Genomic DNA, 18,992 nt, shown 5'->3' on the forward strand with positions numbered 1-18,992 from the left:
CCCAGGAAAGTGTTCTAGTCACCATCCCTCTGCGTATTTAAAATACATGTAGATGTGATGCTTAGGGATATGGTTTAGTGGTGGACTTGGCAGTGTTTGATTAATGGCTGGACTCAATGGTCTTCAGAGTCCTTTACAACCTAAATGATTCTATGATTCTGTAATTGCTAAGGAATGCTTACCTTTTGCTCTCATTGTTGAAATAATCCCAGACATACAATTAAATGGAAACAACTGCATTAAGAAGGGATGTTGTCTCTTCCCTGGTGTGGATGGAGCAAAGCTGTGATGGAGCAGCATGCAAGGAAAACACCTGATAAGGCCACTTGTCTGCACATCACTTTGGCAGGGGGAAGGGAGCCATGCCCCCTGTCAAGCTCTTCTCTGCCAGCCCTTCAGCAGGCCTTTTCCAGTGGATCCATGCCAGCCCCAGGGCTGGCTTGTGGCCAGCTGGCCTGTCTCCACCTGCCTGTTGCTGCCAGTCATGGGTCAGAGGTGACACCGTGGTCAGAGGAGGGGAAGAGCTGAGGGGCTGTGCCTCTGAACTGCTCTCCCCCAGCAGTGCTGTGCAGGTGATACAGCAAAGCAGCAGCTGGTGCTCGGCTCCCACAGAAGAAGGAACTGGCCACCATCCCTGGGACATGAAGGAGGAATATGCAGGACAGCTTGCTGGGAAATGCAAGAGGGTTGTGTGAAAAACCCGCTCCAGTCCAACAGACAGGTCCAGAAAGGGTGGCTGGCAGTGATGGTGCCATCTGACCATCCTCTTAAGGAGAGCCCTGCCTCCTGCCCCAAGACACTGGTTTGGGCACATGCCTCCCACCATCAGCCCCCTTAGCACGATAAGGTTTAACCACTCTCCAGCAATGTATGCAGCATGGGAACGGCTGTGAAAATGGGAGGCTGCAACATAAGCTGCCCTCTCCTTTTGGATTACAGGTCCAAGGGCCAGCAATTCTCCTGCTGTCCCACAAGCAGAGAATGTGATTCAGAAAGCACCTTAAATGTCAGCTAGCAGCTCCAAATGGTGCTCCAGGCAGGAGAAAGAAGTCCCAGGAGTGTCCACCTCCTTTGCTGCTGAGGAAACAGGACATTTCCTCTAGTGGTGCAGATGAGGCTCTGAAACTGTTTAACCTGAGATCTGTTATCAAAAGCTTAATCACTGTGATGCCCAAAGGGATATAAAGAGAGATAACCTTATTATAAGTTGCAGTAAATACCTTCTATTTTTGTCAATTCCTAGTAGGACAGCCTGTGCCTTGGTTCCCTGTGCAAGTGAAGTCTGCCCCTTCTCAGACCTTGCCTGCATATTCCCAGGACTGACATCTCCCACTCCCTCCCTCTTGCCCACTCCCTCTCTTCTCTCAGATGATGCAGAGTGCCAGCAAGTCCCTCAATGGTGTCATATCTGTCCTTTTTATTCATTGCAGGGTTTATTTTTAGCCTGAAACAACTGCTTCCTAAAAATGGAGTTCCTAATGACACGGGAGCTGGACACAGCTATGTAAGGTATCCAGGGCTTGGCCTGACAGTTTCTCCCGTCTGTCTCTCTCTTTGTTGTGAGTACAGGACAGCAAAAAGTTTGCTGCTCCCCACCAGTCTTGTAGTGTTTAGACTCAACACTAGGAAAGTAACGAGAGAATCTTAGAGAAACTAAGAGAAACTTAGTTCAAACTTCACCTGGAGTCTTTGATCTCCCTGTCTTCTCAAATTAAGAAAGAGGGGGACATTTACCCACCCTTTGCTGCACTCCAAGGGTGCCCCTATGAAGGCAATTTGCTGGATCCTGGCAGGTTTTTACCTGCTTTTCAGCTGCAAGGCAGAAGAGGGACTGAACTTCCCTACTTACGATGGAAAAGACCGAGTGATCGACCTCAACGAGAAGAATTACAAGCAGGCACTGAAGAAGTATGACATGCTCTGCCTGCTCTTCCATGAGCCTGTGAGCTCTGACAAGGTCTCCCAGAAGCAGTTCCAGATGACAGAGATGGTCCTGGAGGTAAGTGCCGCTGCATGTCCCAGGCGGGGTCAGTACCACAGCACTGCTCAGAGTCATGGAGAGGAGCCACAGGACAGGAGAGTCAAATGGTCTCATTCAGGGGAGGATGGGCATCCAAAAGATTGTTTAGTTGGATTTCAGTTAGCCCCTGCCTGAATTCTGCAAAGCCCAGGAAAAAGCCTCTTTTGTGCTCTTCTCAGTTTGCTGGGAAATAGCTTTTCTGGATTGTCTGTCAGAAGCTCAGGCAATAGCAAGTAACCTTGCGAACCTCAGAAACATGAACTCAGCTCAGCTTTCCCAAATCTCAGCACCTGAATCCATAGCTGGAAATTTTTTGATCCTTTCTCATTCTGTGCAAGCCAGTATCCCACTTGTATTCTGGATTGAGTCCTATTTTTTATCCCACTAGGAGCAGTCAGCCAAGAAACCTTATCAAGCTGTGCAGCAAATGGGTGTCCTAGCTCCCCATCTCAAAAGCTCCCTGCTGGTGCAGCATTAAATCCCTTTTTGTTTTTCTGACACTTGGTTGCCTGTTTGGAATCAGTCTATAGCTGCTTGTTAATGCAATCATTCTCTTCTGTGATGGAAAAAGAATGTTGTTAATTCTTTTGTGAACGAATGATTCATTAATCCTCAGTAAAATAAATCATGGTAAAAGTGACAGTGTAGATTTGTAGCATTCTTTCTTGTATTTTAGCTGTAATCTAGGGAATCATACAGCTGAAAGCCTCGATTGTTAGGTGCATGTTTCTTACCAGGAGCTTGCAAATATTCCCTCTTAACTAAAAGACATATTTGAAAAGAAAGTGAATTCAGAATTGCAGAAGAAACACTTCAGCTTTATTTATCAGATCCAGAGGGAAAATGCATTGCACTCCTGAGAGTGTAGGAAATGTGAATAAGAAAATATGCTTGTTGAGGATAGAACCCAAAAAAGTTCAGTGTCAAGTTCAAGGTCTGCTGACCTCCTCAGCAAGCCTGATGACTACCAGGAAGAAAGATCCAAAAACTAACCAGATTTTACTCACCTGTCAGGCAATGGTTACTTTCTGCAGGTGAGTGATCAAATAACATTTGGCAAAGAAAAAAGCAATGCTTGAACTCCAGCTGAAATTAGTAGTGTTGGTAGTATAATGAAGAAAGGAAGAAAGATCCAAAAACTAACCAGATTTTACTCACCTGTCAGGCAATGGTTACTTTCTGCAGGTGAGTGATCAAATAACATTTGGCAAAGAAAAAAGCAATGCTTGAACTCCAGCTGAAATTAGTAGTGTTGGTAGTATAATGACGTTGTCGTTTAATAGGATAGCTATTTTGTGCTTGATAGGTGTCAAACAGTTACTAGGTACATATTTATAGAAACCTGACAGAAGTATGTCCCATCCCTGGAAATGTTCAAGGCCACATTGAATGGAATACTGGGCAACCTGGCATAGTGGAAAGTATCCCTGTCCATGGCAATGGCTTTGAACTAGATTATCTTTAAGATCCCTTCCAACAAGGCCATTCCATGTTTCCATGATTCTATGGTCTGATGTCCACCATCAGTTTGAGTCCTCATGACACCATTACCCATGCTATCAAGGGTGTGACAGCAATACAATCTGGCCTTAAGCTTTTATTTTTCAGGGTTGGATTCAGCCATGAGTACATTAGCTTAGGATTCTGGTGATTTATTTGGTTTCCAATTGCTCTCTGCTATGGACTTCTTATGTGACCTTGAGAAAGAGACTGAGGGTTAGACCTGCAGCAGACTTTACATAATTGTAGTGCTCCAGTCCCCTAGTGCTCAGGTTCCGGCTAACGGTGCCACACATCAACTGGCACTTGTGGCTTTGACCTCAAAATTTCCAAAGCACTTGCAGTGCTGATTCAGTGCATGTATCACAGTTTCAGAACAGTCCCTCCCCTGGACTGGGAACTGCAGCAGTAGCAATCTGACAGCCCAAGCACAAGAGAAATCTGCAGACTGAGCACTTCTTTGCTTCTGTCACCCAGAGGGAATCAGAAGGGGAGAGGGTCTCAGAATGCAACAGAAAAGATATGTTCTGCAGAGGACATAGGCCAGCATGGTGCTACATTCCCAATTTCTGTACTAATTCAGCCATGGGAGGACTCTGAAAGGAGTGGGCAAACCAGGTTGTAATCTGCTCCTTCTTGTGAGAGCATTCAACTCCCTCAGCTCAAGCCATAATATGTTGTACCATTGGGGGTCACTCTTAATTTTCCCTGTCAGAGCTCATTCAGCTGCTGGACTTCACTGCATGTTCACCAGCACAGGGAGAAGGAAAGAAATGTCTGCAGTGGCTCCTTGACTGAGATGTGGAGCTATTTGCCTGTGAGATGAACTGCCTGGGATCATTATTCCTGGAAGCAGTCAGCTGCTGAATCCAGCTCTCTTGTAATTTGAGCAAGTCTTAGAGTAGTGAGCTGCTCTGTAGGCACAGGAGCAGTGACAGGGCTCTCCTTCCAGCCAAACCTGAGAAAAGTTCACTCAGGAAGGTTTTACATATCTAATTTCAGTAGAGGGATCAGAACTTTGAGTGCTGAAGGTCCTTTACACCTGAAATGAAGTATCTAAGAGGTAAATACTCCAGCCCTCACTATTCCCTGCCAGGTGTCTTGGGAGGTTCCCAGAACAGGGTGCTGCCTGTGATAAGATGCTCCTTTCTAGAGCACCTCATGTTTTTCCATCTGACTTTACTGACAGTTTTCCTGCTGTTTCACATTGAGACATGCTGCTTTCACAGCCTGGCAATACAGTGTGTCTTTAGCCCCCTTTCATATAATGTCATCAGTCTCCATCCTTAGGAATAAAAGTGAGACTCCATCCAACACACAGGCAGGTGTGGAGCAAAGCAAAGGTCTGAGCTGGTGGTTAAGGGTTGTTACATCAGATTGTATCAGGGACATGCATGGGTGGGCACATGGGCTTAAAGAATTTAAGTCCAATAGTCCACCCTTTCTGCTTCTCTCACATGTGCCTTATAAGAAATGTACAATTCCAAAGATCAAAGACATGAAGAATTACCTTAGACACCAAAGAAAAGAGCAAGAGAGATCCACCATGGCTTCCTTGAAATATGTAGCTCATCAGGAACAAGCTGACACGGTCCTCTCCCAGGAGTGAAGAACACATAAGGCTCTCTCTTAACTGGGTCCTTAATGAAATTCCATGGAGGCTGAGCTCATATGGCAACATTTCCTTCTTTCAGGGCACTTCAGCCTTTTCCCTTCCAAGTCTTTGCTCTTCACAAAACTTGCAATAGCTTCATTATGTTTGAGATCACTGACCCCGGAAAATTTGGTTTAGAAGGGCCAATAGGTAGAAAGCTTATTAGGGAAGGCAGCTGATAGACAGGGGAGAGAGAAGAGAATCACAAGGCTCTCATTTACTTAGGAAATCAAACTGACAACATGATAGCACATAAGAAAGTTAAGCATTCATTTAAGGACTTTACTAAACCATAACTATGTACAGCAGACCAAGAAGTGATATGATAAGAAAAATGTCCTTCCCAAGAAAGAAGAGAAGCATGTAGGACTGACTGGCACTGTCGAAAGCTGAGGATGTACACCCACTGTCACCAGAAAAGGGATGATGTCATCAAGCTGATATTGCACTTGGCACAGCACAGGGGGAATTCAGCTCCATGTATCCAGGTGTACTGGATCAACAAACCCCACGCAGCACAGGGTCACTTTCCAGTTTAGAAGGGGAATGAAGGTGATGAGCATTATGAAGCAGTCCTAACAGCTCTTACCACCTACACTGCTGGGTGCCACCTGGTGACAACAGGCTCCGGGGACAACTGAACCCCTCTGGGAGCAAAAGCAGCTTCTTTGGACCATCATTAGTTCATGACAACAGCTCCACTCCAGGGGTGGCAGTGCCAGCCCCTCAGGTCCAGATTGGAAAGATGGGGTCTGTTAGGTTGGTCTGTCAGGAAAAATAGCCAAAGGACTGATTTGAGATGCCTACTGCTTTCCGGCTAGGATGGAAAAGAACTGGGGAAGGATTGTTCTAAGACAACCCTGGGCAGAGAGATCATGAGCACAGGCTGTTTCACAGCTCAGGTTCCTTTCCTTTGTGTACCTTTCTCCTATGAGTCCACTCTGCACCACTAGCTACTGGAAAGCACCTGCACCTTGAGTAGGGAAAAGCCTCCGTACAGGGCAATGGGGAGTTTGATCCAAGTAGTCCCAGAGATAACAGTAGCCATTCCTACCCTGTGGTGATGTTTGCAAGAACTCTGCACGCTCCATGAGGTGAGCACAGTGAAGAAGACAAAACAGCCAAGCAATCACAATGATTGTTTAACACACAAGTAAAAGAAAAAGCTACTTGTCCTAAATGGTCTTGACTTTAATGAAGAAGGGTTAAGAGAGGAAAAGATCAAAGCAGTGAAGCTGAGAAATACCTGTTGTGCTTTTCTTCTCATCTCTATCTCTTCTACCATATTTCACCCTGTCTCCTACCATCACTTCTAAGACCTTCTCACTTCTCATTTCTGAATGTCCTAAATAGGGAGTTTTGCCTTCCAGTGGGCCAGCCCCTGTTTCTAGGAATCATGTAGCAAGAATAAATGAGCATTAGTTTTAGGAGCTTTCCTTTTGCACTTGAGAAGCTCTCTCCAGCAGCTGAGGGGTTCTCACTATCATAGCAGGCTGCCTGTGATGCACTCTGGTATCCTCTTTCTGCTGAAACTCCCTCAGTCCCAGCTCCCCTGCCATTCTTCCCTTGCCATCTGTGTGCATGTGTAATATCCTTAAAAAAGAGAGGCTCATTAAGCCCAGATATTTTAGTCCCTTCAATGCAACAGATGCCCCTGGACTGAAGGTTCGTGGAGAACTGCCCTAGCACAAACCAGTCTGATAAGAGGAAAGATAAGAGGGATGTGGTACTCACCTCTCCAGATGAGGTCTAGGATCAGTCCAGCCTCTAGCAATAAATGGCAGAACAAAGTGAAACTCCTAAACATATTTGGCCAATTCTGTAACACATGGAAAGACAGCCAGTATCTTTCCCTTTCACACCAACAGGGTGTGAAAGGGAAAGAGGGATTTCAAGTCCAGTAAGAGGCAAGGATTAAACTGTGTGTAAATTCTACCTTCTAATTAATTTATTTCCAAGTACTGAAACTACTGCAGCTTCCAAGTCAGGATGGAAAAAGTAGTACAGGATCAGCTGGTTTGGGGGTAGTTTCACTCATATGGTCTTGAACTCTCTTGAGAGCAGATAGTCCCATAGGAGTTCAGAGCCATATAATACATACCAAAAAGTCTCTCTCTGCATTTGATATAACACAGAATAAAGTTTTACCAGTTTAGGTCTGTATACTTTATCCCAAAAATCCATAACGAGGAGATGAGATTCTACTTTATCCTCATCTCTAAGCATATAAACATAAAATCTTAAAAAGATATAAAATATCAGTAAAAATAGAAATATAAGCCCAAGCCCTTTCTTTAAGCACCCTTTTCTGTTCGTTTCTCAATCTCAGATTTCAGACATTTTCTTTGAAAATGGCCATGTTTTATGGGACAGTGTTTCAACATAATTTAATGTCGAGGTATGAGTATAAATATGGATATGCAAGACATGTTCAATGAGTGTCACAGAAATTCTCAGTTCTCTGGATCCCTACAGAACAAGCCCTCAAGGTGAGAGATGAGGAACATCTGGCTGGATAGGTATGTGCAGAAGTTTACAGTGCAAGAGCCTCTAATAAAAGAGGTGTTTTGACATCTATGTCTACAAAAGAAGTGCTTCCACTACAGCTAAGTTAATGTAAAAATAAGGAAGGGAGGAAGGAAAAGAAAAGGGAAAAGTGTGCATTGATTACTTCCCCTTTGAGGCCATGTAAGTAGGTCTCAACTCATCAACAGCCAGCAGAGTACTGATTTTTAGCAGTAGCACCCAGGGGGATTTGACTCACTGACATGCCAGTCACAAAAACAGGTTACAGAAAGCTCCCTGTTTCACAGATGAGCACATTGACATCTAGATACAACTGTGTGCCTTGATCTTTCTGTGTAAGTGTGGCCAAAATAATTTCCAAGGCTGAATTACCTATTATTGAAATGCTTCTTTCTTTGAAGTCCTTCTGTCAGTTCCAAGTAGTGACTTAGGACTGACTGCATGAGTAGCATCTCTCCTAAGACTGCACTTTCACAGCCATAACTGTGCTTTGAAAGGTACATTTCTCATCTGCTAAATTATGACTGGGGAGGGGATTGTACCAACCTGAGTTCTTCTGACACTGACACGAGCAGAAATCAGCTGTAATCCCAGGATCTAAAGAATGCAAATGTCTTCTGGAGACATGGCAGACCCTTGTGAGCTTGGGTTGCTTTGCTGGCAGAGTATAAGGCCAAGTCTGCTCAGGTTTTGTGGCCTTTCTTGGCCTTGAAGTGTAGAGCTCTTATCACAGTCCAGCTGTTGCAGACAACTTCTGTAGATGTGATAGAATCATGGAATATTTAGATTGGAAAACACCTCTAAGATCATCAAGTCCAACCCTTAACCCAGCACAGCCCACCACTAAACCATATCTCTGAGTGCCACATCTACATGACTTCTAAATACTTCCAGGCATGGTGACTCCACCACTTTCCAGAGCAGCCGTCCCAGGGCTTGACCACCCTTTCAATGAAGGAATTTTCCCTAATATCCAATCTAAACTTCCCCTGGTGCAATTTGAGGCCATTTCTATGCAAGACCTTGAGCTGCATGGAGACTCAAATTTCAGAGCCACTCCTCCCTTCAGAAATGCAATTGAAGAAAAATGTGGCAAAGTCCATCCTCCTTGGTCTTGCCATCCTGCCATGCTAATCAGGTTCCCCTAAAAGTGCTAGCAAGAATTCCCAGTGTCTTTGTGCTGGTCTGGTTCTCAGGAGGCAGGGTCTCACTTTTGTATCATGAAATGCCTTTCATACAAATGCAAACTGGTTTGGATTTGAATGGATTTTAGAGATTAGTCCCAACTCTCCTGCCATAGGCAGGGACACATTCCACTAAATGAGGTGTGACTTCCTCTTCAGGGTGGATCATCACACCATGTTGCTCAGAGGCCCCTCCAGCCTGGCCTTGAACACTTCCAGGGATGGGGCATCCATGTTCCATTGTCTCACCAGGCTCACAATGGAGAATTTTTTCTTGGCCTTATCCTGAGTGAGGGGCCCAAGAAGGGCTAGCTTGAGCTCACACTCACCTACTCAGAGGGCATGTGTGGTGTTAGTAGTTAGCATTTCAAGTTCCCTGCCCTGGACCCTGACATTTTGCAGGAGCTGACCACAGGCTGGGGCAGCTGTTGCTCAGTGAGGCAGACTGGGTAGGGGTGGCCATGCCATGCTCGCCCACCCTGACCTTACTCCAGAGCCTGGTCTGCCAGTGCCCTTCATCTAAAACCAAACTAATCAAAGCCCATGACTCCTGAACTTAATTTGTAGGAAGAATGGAAAGGGGATATGATAATTCTTTTTAAACACCTGGGAGGGAGAAGAGCTATTTCAGCGCAAGCCTAAGGACAAATGGGCTATGAATAAAACAAGTCTGGAACTACAAAGCCCCTAATCACCAGAGGAGGAAGGGAAGAAAAGTCCAATGAGTTTTAAATGGACACTGACTGTTGTGTGACAGAGACTGAATGACATGATTCTGAGTCTGATGACCAAAGATATCCTTTTGCAGCCTCTGTCCCTAAATAACAGGCAATCAGGCATGAAATCCATGGCCTAGGAAAGAACTGCAAGAACTTAGCAAGGTCCAAGTTCTCCTTTCCTTTTTTTTTTCCCTTTGCACATTGGGATTTACCTACATACATGAGGAAAAAAAAAAACCAAAAAAAAAAAAACACTTGCCCAAGGAAATGGAGCGAGCAGCAACCAAGAACTCAATTCCCAGGCAGTCGCTCCTCCCCTCCCCGGCACCCCGGAGGGTCAGCGCTCCCTCCCGAGCGGTGCTGATGGTGCTCATTCCTGTGTGCTCTTTGACACAGCTCCGATGAAGGCCATCTGCTGTACATGATATGTTCTTTTTCTGGGAACCCTGTCCGGCCCTGGCAGGAGACACTGCCATCAGCTAGCAGACCTCTGACACCTCGAACCCAGTGCAAGGAGGGGGGTGTATATTTAAAGCTTTCTTCAGTTCTTATTTCTCTCTGCTCACTCTTTGGGGAAAAGGTCTTTCTTGTCTCAAGGACCACTCTGATCCCCCAGGGCTCTGCCTCGCTGATCCTTCCTGTGTATGCGGGATGGGAGCTCCCAGCTCTTGCCCGCAGCATCCTGGACTCTCTGGGATTTCAGAGGTGCTGGCTTACACTCACTTGGGTCAGAAACTGGAGAAATCTGACTTGTTCCTGAGAGCCAGAGGTATAGGAATGACATGGGCATGTGTAGGTGAACGGGCTTAATACCAAGCATGCCTCCCTCCTCCAGCACCCACTAAAAGCACCCAGCTTTCTGCCCTGCATGGGCTTCACAGCAACATCCAGCCTTCAATTTCAAATCAGCTTTTCTGAGGCCAGAAGGAGAACCAGGGAGCAACAGCCTCACTTGTGACAAGGACAGCCCCCAAACTACACTGTCAGTCTCTGTTTTGGGAAGGGCAGCTTAGCGGGGTGGCCCCTGCCCAGTCCCAGATGCCCGGGGCAGCACACACACACACACAGACAGACACACAGACACACGTCCTCGTTCGCCCTTGACATGCAGGTTGCACAGCTGAGTTGCCAAAACATCTGCGATGTCGTGCCAGCAGGGAGCGGCTGGGAGCAGTGGCAGGTGGCCCCTGTGCCCATGGGTGCTCGGTGGCACGGGCACCAGCCTCGGTTAGCTCGCGGCTGGGGAGGCTGTGCTTTGGCTTGCAGCTGGCTAAAATTAGGGATGCCAGGAGCAGATAAAAATACAGCCCTAGCTATGTGAAACCTTTAGAGAGGCAGCCAGAGAGCACGCTGCCGTATGTCTGACCCCACTGAGCGGCTGCACAACAATTAAAGCTCCAGGGCAGCATTTTTGAAGCATTACCTGTGAAAGCCAGCTCTGAGGGAGTGACCTTTACGTGTTCCATATCTGGGGACTTGCCTTTTAGTCCAAGGAGTAGTGATCCCTAGGAGGGGAGGTTCAGCTTCTCCAAGCAGCTCAGGTGGTGGAAAAGTGTAGTAAGGTGGGACCAACATACTCTCCTTCAGTCCCCGCTGCCAGCAAAGTGACTTTTCTACTGGCAGCTGCTCTGGCCCTTCTCTTTGATCACCACAGTGCTTCAGGACAGCCTGAACTATGGAAAAGCCTAAGATATTACTAGTGTGGTATGTAAGGGGGTGCTAGTGGGGACATCACAGCATTAGGAAGGAGAAATAATGGCCTCTGTTTTCAAAGAAACTGCCCAATTTCTCAAAAAGAGTAGCCAACTATAGCGTGTAGGTGGGAGTCCTGCATAAGGATTCAAAACTTCTGGGGGAATACACTAAAAACTTGCCATTTCCTCCTGCTGTTTCTGAAAATAAAAACCTAACATTTTGGGATATAAAATCATCATCATTTCATCAACCAGGTTCTGACCATCAGCATCAACTGCAGCATTAAAGAGAGTAGGAGAGAAGCAGCAGAGGGGTGTAGATTCCTTGAAGGACATTTTCTCATCGTTTCCTGTTGCTCTTCTCCCTGCATTGCTGGAGTTTTGTTCTTTCTCCGCTGCTAAATAGCAAAACAGAAAGCTCCCCATGGTTAAGAGAAGTGTACTCATGATGGCTTTCAGAGACACCCAAATGCCCCCAGCCCGTCCTCCCAAGCATGAGCAGCTGAGGAAGATGAGCCTTACTGTCTGTGGGAGCTCTGGGCAGGTGCTAGAGAAGTGGGAAGAAAATCCAGAATGCCATAATGTCACTTCACAATGAAAACTGACCATGCTGAAGCAGCCACCCCTCCCACTCCCATTTTAACCCTCTCTGAGGGATTTTTGTCTGCCATTTAGCAGCCAAACTGACAAGTGCAAGGTTTAGCAGAATCAGTGCTGCCTGCAGCTGGAATAGGAGCATGGTCAGGCAGACAGTGACATTTCTGCTGCTGTATAACCTAGAATTTCAGAATGACCCTGTGGGACTGCTTAAATCTCCCAAAACTTCCCAGCATCACAGCTAGGCTCAGGTACAGTGGGAGTAAAGGTGAGATGTTGGGCAGGGAGCTGTGCCTTTCCATATCCATTATTCTGAGTGCCTGTGACTGCTGACACCATCCAGGATGAGAGGATTCTTGCATACTTGGTAGTACTCAAGCTTCACTTTGGGCTGGACCTCCCACACATCCCAGAGGGCCATTCACCCCCTCACACTCACCCAAACTCAAGTGTGGTTATTACCTGAGGGATATGGGAGAAAGGAGTAGTGCTGCCAAACTCACATCTCTGCTGCATAGGACACAGCTTGGGATTCTATGGGTAGAAAGTATGCAGTGCAAAGACTTCATGAACATGAGGATAAGGCTGCAAAATGTGCATGGGACATGAACTTACAGCCTACTGGGCTCTTTGCTCATGCTCTCAGCCAACTCTGCCAGCCCAAAGCTCCTGCTCTACCTCAGGGACTGCAGGATCTGTTATGTCCAGTTCTTCCAGGGCAGTTTCTACCCTCCATGTCTCCGTGCAGCTGTTGAAGCTAAATTACGTGCTGTAGAGATAGAGGTTGACACAAAGGCAAGGGCTCTGGCTGGCCAAGACTTCGAGCAATATGAATTTAAAAGCAGGAGGAGGAGGAGGGGCTGTGCTCTTAGATTACAGATGCCTCTGTCCCAAGGTCCTGAGCCAAGAGGATTGTCAAGATTAGAAACATTATCTGCATTCAAATCCCACTAGCATTATGGAATCAGAAAATACTGTAAGGGGATATATAAATGCTTGATACTGTAATGAGTAGGGGGAAATCAGCCAAACTGCTGTGCCTCTGGCATGCTCCATATTTTGCTGCCTTTTGGGGTTCAAATATAGGTGTGGGAATGTGTTGTCACCTATGCACGGGTTAGACTCACCTGCTGCAGTGAAAAGCAAAGAAAGCAAGGCTAGGAGCAATGCCCAGCCCCTGCATAGCTTGCACTTGCAAAAGCCACCATAAACACCCTGCAAAGTCTCCCGCCTCCAGGCTCTGCCACAGTGGGAAGGGCTCCCGAAAGTCTCATGTTGCACAAAGACCTCCCTGCTGTGAGACCCTGCTCTGGAGAGAAGCTCAGGCTGTACTGTTCTCCTCATTGTCTCCCTGGCATGAAGGTCCCTGCAGAGGAGGCAGGCTGCCCACTGAGCTCCCAGCTCTGCCCCCTCAGCCACACTCACACACCATACACAAGCACTCTCCTATATGCCCAAACTGTTGCACATCTCTGGGCATGAGCCTTGTCAGAGGAACACTTCCAAACACTCACACCCACCATACATACACCTCCAGGAGACAGTCTTGCTAGACACAGTCACACAAGCCCTGCCACACAAACAGGAACACCTCCAGCATTACTGAGACCATTTTTGACTACTGAGCATTCCCACAGTCTCACACAAAGAGGCTTTCATCACATCACCCACATTTTCTTGACATTCTTACTCTTTTCCAGCAAGCCTCCATGCTCACAGCTACAGAACTGCACCCACACCCCTCTGAAGAGCTACCTTGTGTGTGCTGCATGCTGACATACACGACTCCTGCTCAATGCCTCCTCTCTTGCACACATCCCTGCTCACATCCAACCACTTGTCTGTAGCAGGTGTTGCAGCTTTTCTGCATATTTCTGATCTTCAAACACTCACAAGAAACCCTAACCATCTCCTGTGTGCAGGAGTCAAGAACTATTGGGCTTAAACTGCCCTGACTGTGTCTGGCACATGGCTGACATAACTGTGACTAAATCAAGTATGGACTGGACTGGACATGACTGAACAAGTCTTCTTCCCTTGCCCATTCTGTGTTTTCCTCTGTTCACAGAGCAGCCAGAGCCTCAAGTGGTGATTCTTGGGAACCTCTTGCTGGTGTGCACAACCACCAACAAGCAGGGACGTGCTGACAATGTCCCAGAAAGCTGATGATCCTACAGGCTCCATCCTTTTGTCCAGTCAGGGCAGATCCCCATAGCGGGAAACAGAAAATCTCTTCTCGTAGCACCACTCACTTGCAGATGTCTAGAGAGCTCACGAGAGGCGTCCATCTCTCGTTGCAAATACGGGGCTCCAGCTGCTCTTGGGTGCTCTAAGGTGGCCTGGGCCACCCCACACCAGTGCTTTATCAGCCTAATCAATGGATGTGCAAACACAAACTAGTGCTCTGCCCCTTTCAGGCAGTGTCCACTGTAAGCACTAGCCCTGAATCTTCATTTCAAAGCACTGGCAAAGAGCAGGGAAAGAGCACTGACACCCTGTGTAACACAGGCACCCCTTTTGCCTCCCATGGTGGCATTTGCCCCTAAAGACAACAGGGCAGGTGGCTTCAGGGGGATCAAGGTTGCAGCAATGCTGTGGTGGTCGGTGGAGTCTTTTTCCTCCTGGAGGGCTTCGGGACAGCCCTGAAGATGTGTAATTGGTGGGAGAAAACAACTACATTCTCCATCTCTCCCGTTTGCTCAAGCAAGGTCCCTGAGCCCTGATCACCAGGGTGCCTGCCACCATCCCCCAGAATTTCAGGGACAGGCTGACAGCACAGGGAGCTGGCTGGCCCCATGACACCCCGTTGTACAGACGAGGTGGCAGCCCCCACCACTTTTGCTCCCCAATGCCTCTAATCACTGCTCACTCTCACAGAGGCCTGGCACAGGCAGAAGCTATTTATAGCAGGGGAGCCAAGGGACGACGTGGCCACGGTGGCAGCGCCGCTGGGTGACATTCAAACTGGCTTTGAGTCTGGGGAAGGGAGCCAAAATGAGCCGGGGCAGGGGGGGAGCTTCCTCATAAATCAACCCACCATCTCTCTGGCCATGGCTTTCTTTTGCCCCCCTCCAGCCTCCTGTTGCCAAGCACTGACAGCTGTGCCCTAATAGGGACATTCCTGCCCCAGAGGCTCCTGACCCCTCATCTCCATCATCCCCCGCCATCCGGCAGGGCTGGGAGGAGGAACAGCAAGAAGACCATCAGCATCAGAAGCATTTGTGCAGCAGGAAGGGAGAGGGAGGAGGAGAAGGCTCTCACAGCTGCTTGCTGCTTCTCAGAGCATCATTACTACCTTCTAGGGTCTCTAGTATGCTTGTGCTGGGGCTGTCAGTCATCCAGTGCATAACTGGATCCATTTACCAGGGTCAGTGCATCTCTGGGAGCCAATTTGGAATTCACAGGGTCTCACCCGGGGTCGCTCTCACCACCAGCCCCTTGCAGAGTGTCTCTCCTTTCCTCACATATCTATTTTCACAAAACAGGCAGGAACTTGATATCTTCAAGAGGCCCCTTCATCAAAGATAGTGGGAACAGGGTGCAGCGGTTTTGCAAAGCTGTGAGAAGGTGAACATGAGAATGGCTGGGCTTAGATGCATTTCTTTAGTAAAAACAGGGGACCAGGATCTGGGGGCTTACTGAAGGAGGCATGACTTCAAGCACTTCATAGGAAAAGGAGCCTGCTTTGGCCACCCCACCACATGCATGAAGAAAACATGATGCTGCAGAGTCCTGCACACACTGCTGCCTGGCACCATGCACTTCCAGAGTTAAAATGTCCATGGTGCCCACATCACACACCCTGCAGGAGGCCACCAAGGCACCACAGAGGAAAGGCCACCTGTGTTGGTGGCACAGGACTTCCTTCCAGCCACCACCCTGCTTTGGTGTTCCCAGTTCATTCAGGAGACCTCTCCTGAGGCCACTGTCAAACAGCACACAGTAGTGCCAGCAAACTCCCTGCTGCAACACAATGGGAAGAAACCCAACCCTTGTGACCTCTGGGTTATCTCAGCAGAGAGGCAGCATGTGACACATCCCACCCACTGGTGCTGTTCAACAGCAGAATATGGGTCACTTGTGTCTGTCATGTCGTGCTAGCAGGGCATGATGCCCTTTAGCTACCCTGTGGTGTTAACACTACTATGTTGGGCTCTCTGCTTCCTCCCACAGCTGGCAGCTCAGGTCCTGGAGCCCAGGAGCATTGGCTTTGGGATGGTGGACTCCAAGAAGGATGCCAAGCTTGCCAAAAAGTTAGGTGAGTCCCAGGTCTGACATCTCTGGAATAGTTTGGAGAGACTCTGGGAGTGATGTGCCTATGGGAGTCCCATAGAGGACAGCCAAATCCTTGTTACCAGGATGGGGAGGATGATGGTGGCACTTGCACACTGACCACCTGCCCATCCCAAGAGGGGCAGGATCAGGGGCGGGGGTGAGGATGAGAGAGACAAGCCAAGACCCTTCCAGACAAACCAAACCACACCAAACCAAGTGAAAGTCAATTCATGCTGTAATGATGACAGGGTGTAAGTTCACAGCTTTCTGTGCAGAAATAGTAAATAGGTGCCATGCAGTAATTTCCTGCTCTTCCTACACAGAGACAGGACCGACACAGCAATGCAGAATCAGAACATAGGGGGAAAACACTTAGCCCCCCAAACGTCATCAGCTCCATGACCCAGTGACCCCTGTCAACAGCTGGGGCAGCCGCAGCCTTGCAGTGGTTTGGCAGTCAGGTGCCAATCACTCTGGCTTGTTCCCCAGACTGAAAGAGGAAATCTGCTCTAAAGGTGGAAGGGTGATGCATTGCCCACCCCTGGACACAGCTGCCTTCCCGGGGAAGCTCCCTTCATATTTTAGCCCACAAAGCAATACAGAAATACTGTGTCACATTAATACAACAGTACACAAATATACCACTAAACCTAAGGTTGAAGCATACTGGACTGTAATTTTCTTTCCTAAATTGGAGGCTGTGAGTGCTAATGGGAGCTAAACTAAAGACAAGAGCTTCTGCCTCTCCAAGAAGGAACAAACTACCAACCTCCTTGGCCAGTGGTACCCTGCCATCCTGCATTGCAGGAGACCAATGCTGTTGATTTTGGAGCCTCCAACAAGGTTCTGTGGCACTCAGTCCTCAGTCCAGTGACAGAGCATTGAAATCTGTCACCCTGCGGACTGTGGTATCCCTGTCATTGGTTTCTAACCCTTTTGCCAAGGCCAGCTAAACCTCAGACAGTTTGAAGCTCACTTTCAGGTCACTGGCTGCGCTCACATAGTTCAGCCTTCTCTGGACAGTGAGCATAACCCGAATCAAAATCCAATTTCCATATAGTGACAGGTTGTTAAAATCTGAGCTGCCAGTTAGAGCCCAGTATTTACTGCAAGATAGACAGCCAAGCTAAAACAAGTTTCTGGTGCAGAATTTTTCCAGCTGAGACCAAACTGTGACCTGAATGAAAAGTTTAACATTTGGGAAGAAATTAGCACCAGTTCTGGCTGAAGTCTGGGCCCTGTGTCATTACTCAGGTTGTTTCTAACTAGACCAACACAGCAAACTGGCAATTGCATTTTTCCAGGAGGAATTGCTGGGATAACAAGCAAGACACTCTGCACTAAACATGTTTTTAACAACATGTTAACCACTTACTGTTTCCTCTCTTCTTCTTTCAGGCTTGCTTGAAGAGGGAAGTCTCTATGTCTTTAAGGACGAGCGGTTGGTTGAATTTGATGGGGAACTGTCTGCAGATGTCTTGGTGGAATTCCTCTTGGATGTAAGAACAGATAAGCTCAGGGCTAGATAAAACCTCTCAGAGAAGACCCTGCAAATACTTAGTTTGCTAAAAAAACAAGTGTACCTTTGAAATTTCATCCCTGTTTGCTATTCACTGGTAGAGATGGCATTTGGCATCTTCCCCAATACCTGTCTGACCATGAGTTCCCAGGAAAGGTGGTACCCTTATATACCACTAAATACTTTATATCTTACAGACAACCTCCCCTCTTTCCTATATAGAGTATTTGAATGGAAATCAGCTACAATCCTTATAACTGACTGCTGTTCACCCACCTCAGTTAGCAATCTTGTGTGAAAACACTTCGTCATTTGCATAATCTTTCATGCTTTTTCTTTCTTTTTTTTTTTTTTTAGAAAAGAGCTATTTTCAAAAAAACGAATATCCAAGAAGTAGGGTTCTCATAGAGCAACTAAAAAGAGCTCAGTGCATTGAAAAAGGCTTATGTTGCAAAATATTTGCCCATCTCTAGACACAAGCAACATAGCAACTCTTCAGTGAACTTGCCAAATTGCACTGCCACGAGTGAGAGATCAGGTTCCTAGAACTAAACAGTCCAGGGTCATTTTGTGCATGGGCACAATGATGTACTCACCTTTGTGCCTAAATGCAAAGGTGAGGCTGAATCCCACATGTACGTGTTGCACTTCTCTTTATTTACGTTTTATTCCTAGGAGAGGCAACAAAACCCATGGTCTTTGCTTTTTAAATGAAGACATTTTGGAGTGGCTTGACTTTCCTTTTAAGTGAGGCTTTCTTTGTAAGTGGCCATGCAATAATGCAGATAAGGGAGGTAAGGTGATCAGCAGAGCTGGCAGGGTTTGTTTCCCAGGGTGACAGGTTGCCTACATGGTCACCTGTGGTTCAGGACTGCTGGTGAGGAGAGGCATGGCCGGGGAATTAAAACAGATCCCTAGGACTTCAGCTCTCCCATGACAATGTCTGTGGCTGTGTGCACCGGGTATTGTGACCAAAACACATGCAAGTGGCTTCAGGGACTTATGGGCCTTACCTATAAGGGCCACAGGCAGGCCAGAGCTTTGCCATGACCCTGCAGCAGTGGGATCCCAGGTTCCCATGGCTCAGGCCACTATGGCAGCAGGAAATTGTACATGCTGCTGCGGGCACAGCAAAGGCACAGCCTCACACCGGAGCATCACTCTCAGGGATGCTGTAAGGCACTAAATGAGATTTTGCCTGCTATGCCATGCAGTGTGTCACTGAAAAATCATGTACTGTGAAAAAAGAAAGAGAGCAAGGATTTCCGATTTTGTGTTTTCCACTCAGAAAAGAAAATACCTGG

At 47.4% G+C, this 18,992-nt stretch overlaps 1 protein-coding gene across 1 annotated transcript in view; it reads left to right on the top strand.

Annotated features, from left to right (window-relative positions):
• The first annotated feature begins 956 nt into the window (after positions 1-956).
• Positions 957-18,992, top strand: part of CASQ2 (calsequestrin 2) — a 34,910-nt gene continuing 16,874 nt past the window's right edge. The window contains exons 1-3 of the mRNA XM_068181973.1: positions 957-1,999; positions 16,068-16,152; positions 17,568-17,668. Coding sequence (XP_068038074.1) covers positions 1,766-1,999; positions 16,068-16,152; positions 17,568-17,668 — 420 coding nt within the window. The 5' untranslated portion in view covers positions 957-1,765. The remainder of the gene's footprint in view (positions 2,000-16,067; positions 16,153-17,567; positions 17,669-18,992) is intronic.

The sequence above is a fragment of the Anomalospiza imberbis genome, chromosome 2, assembly GCF_031753505.1.
Source record: "Anomalospiza imberbis isolate Cuckoo-Finch-1a 21T00152 chromosome 2, ASM3175350v1, whole genome shotgun sequence".
Lineage (NCBI taxonomy): Eukaryota > Metazoa > Chordata > Aves > Passeriformes > Viduidae > Anomalospiza > Anomalospiza imberbis.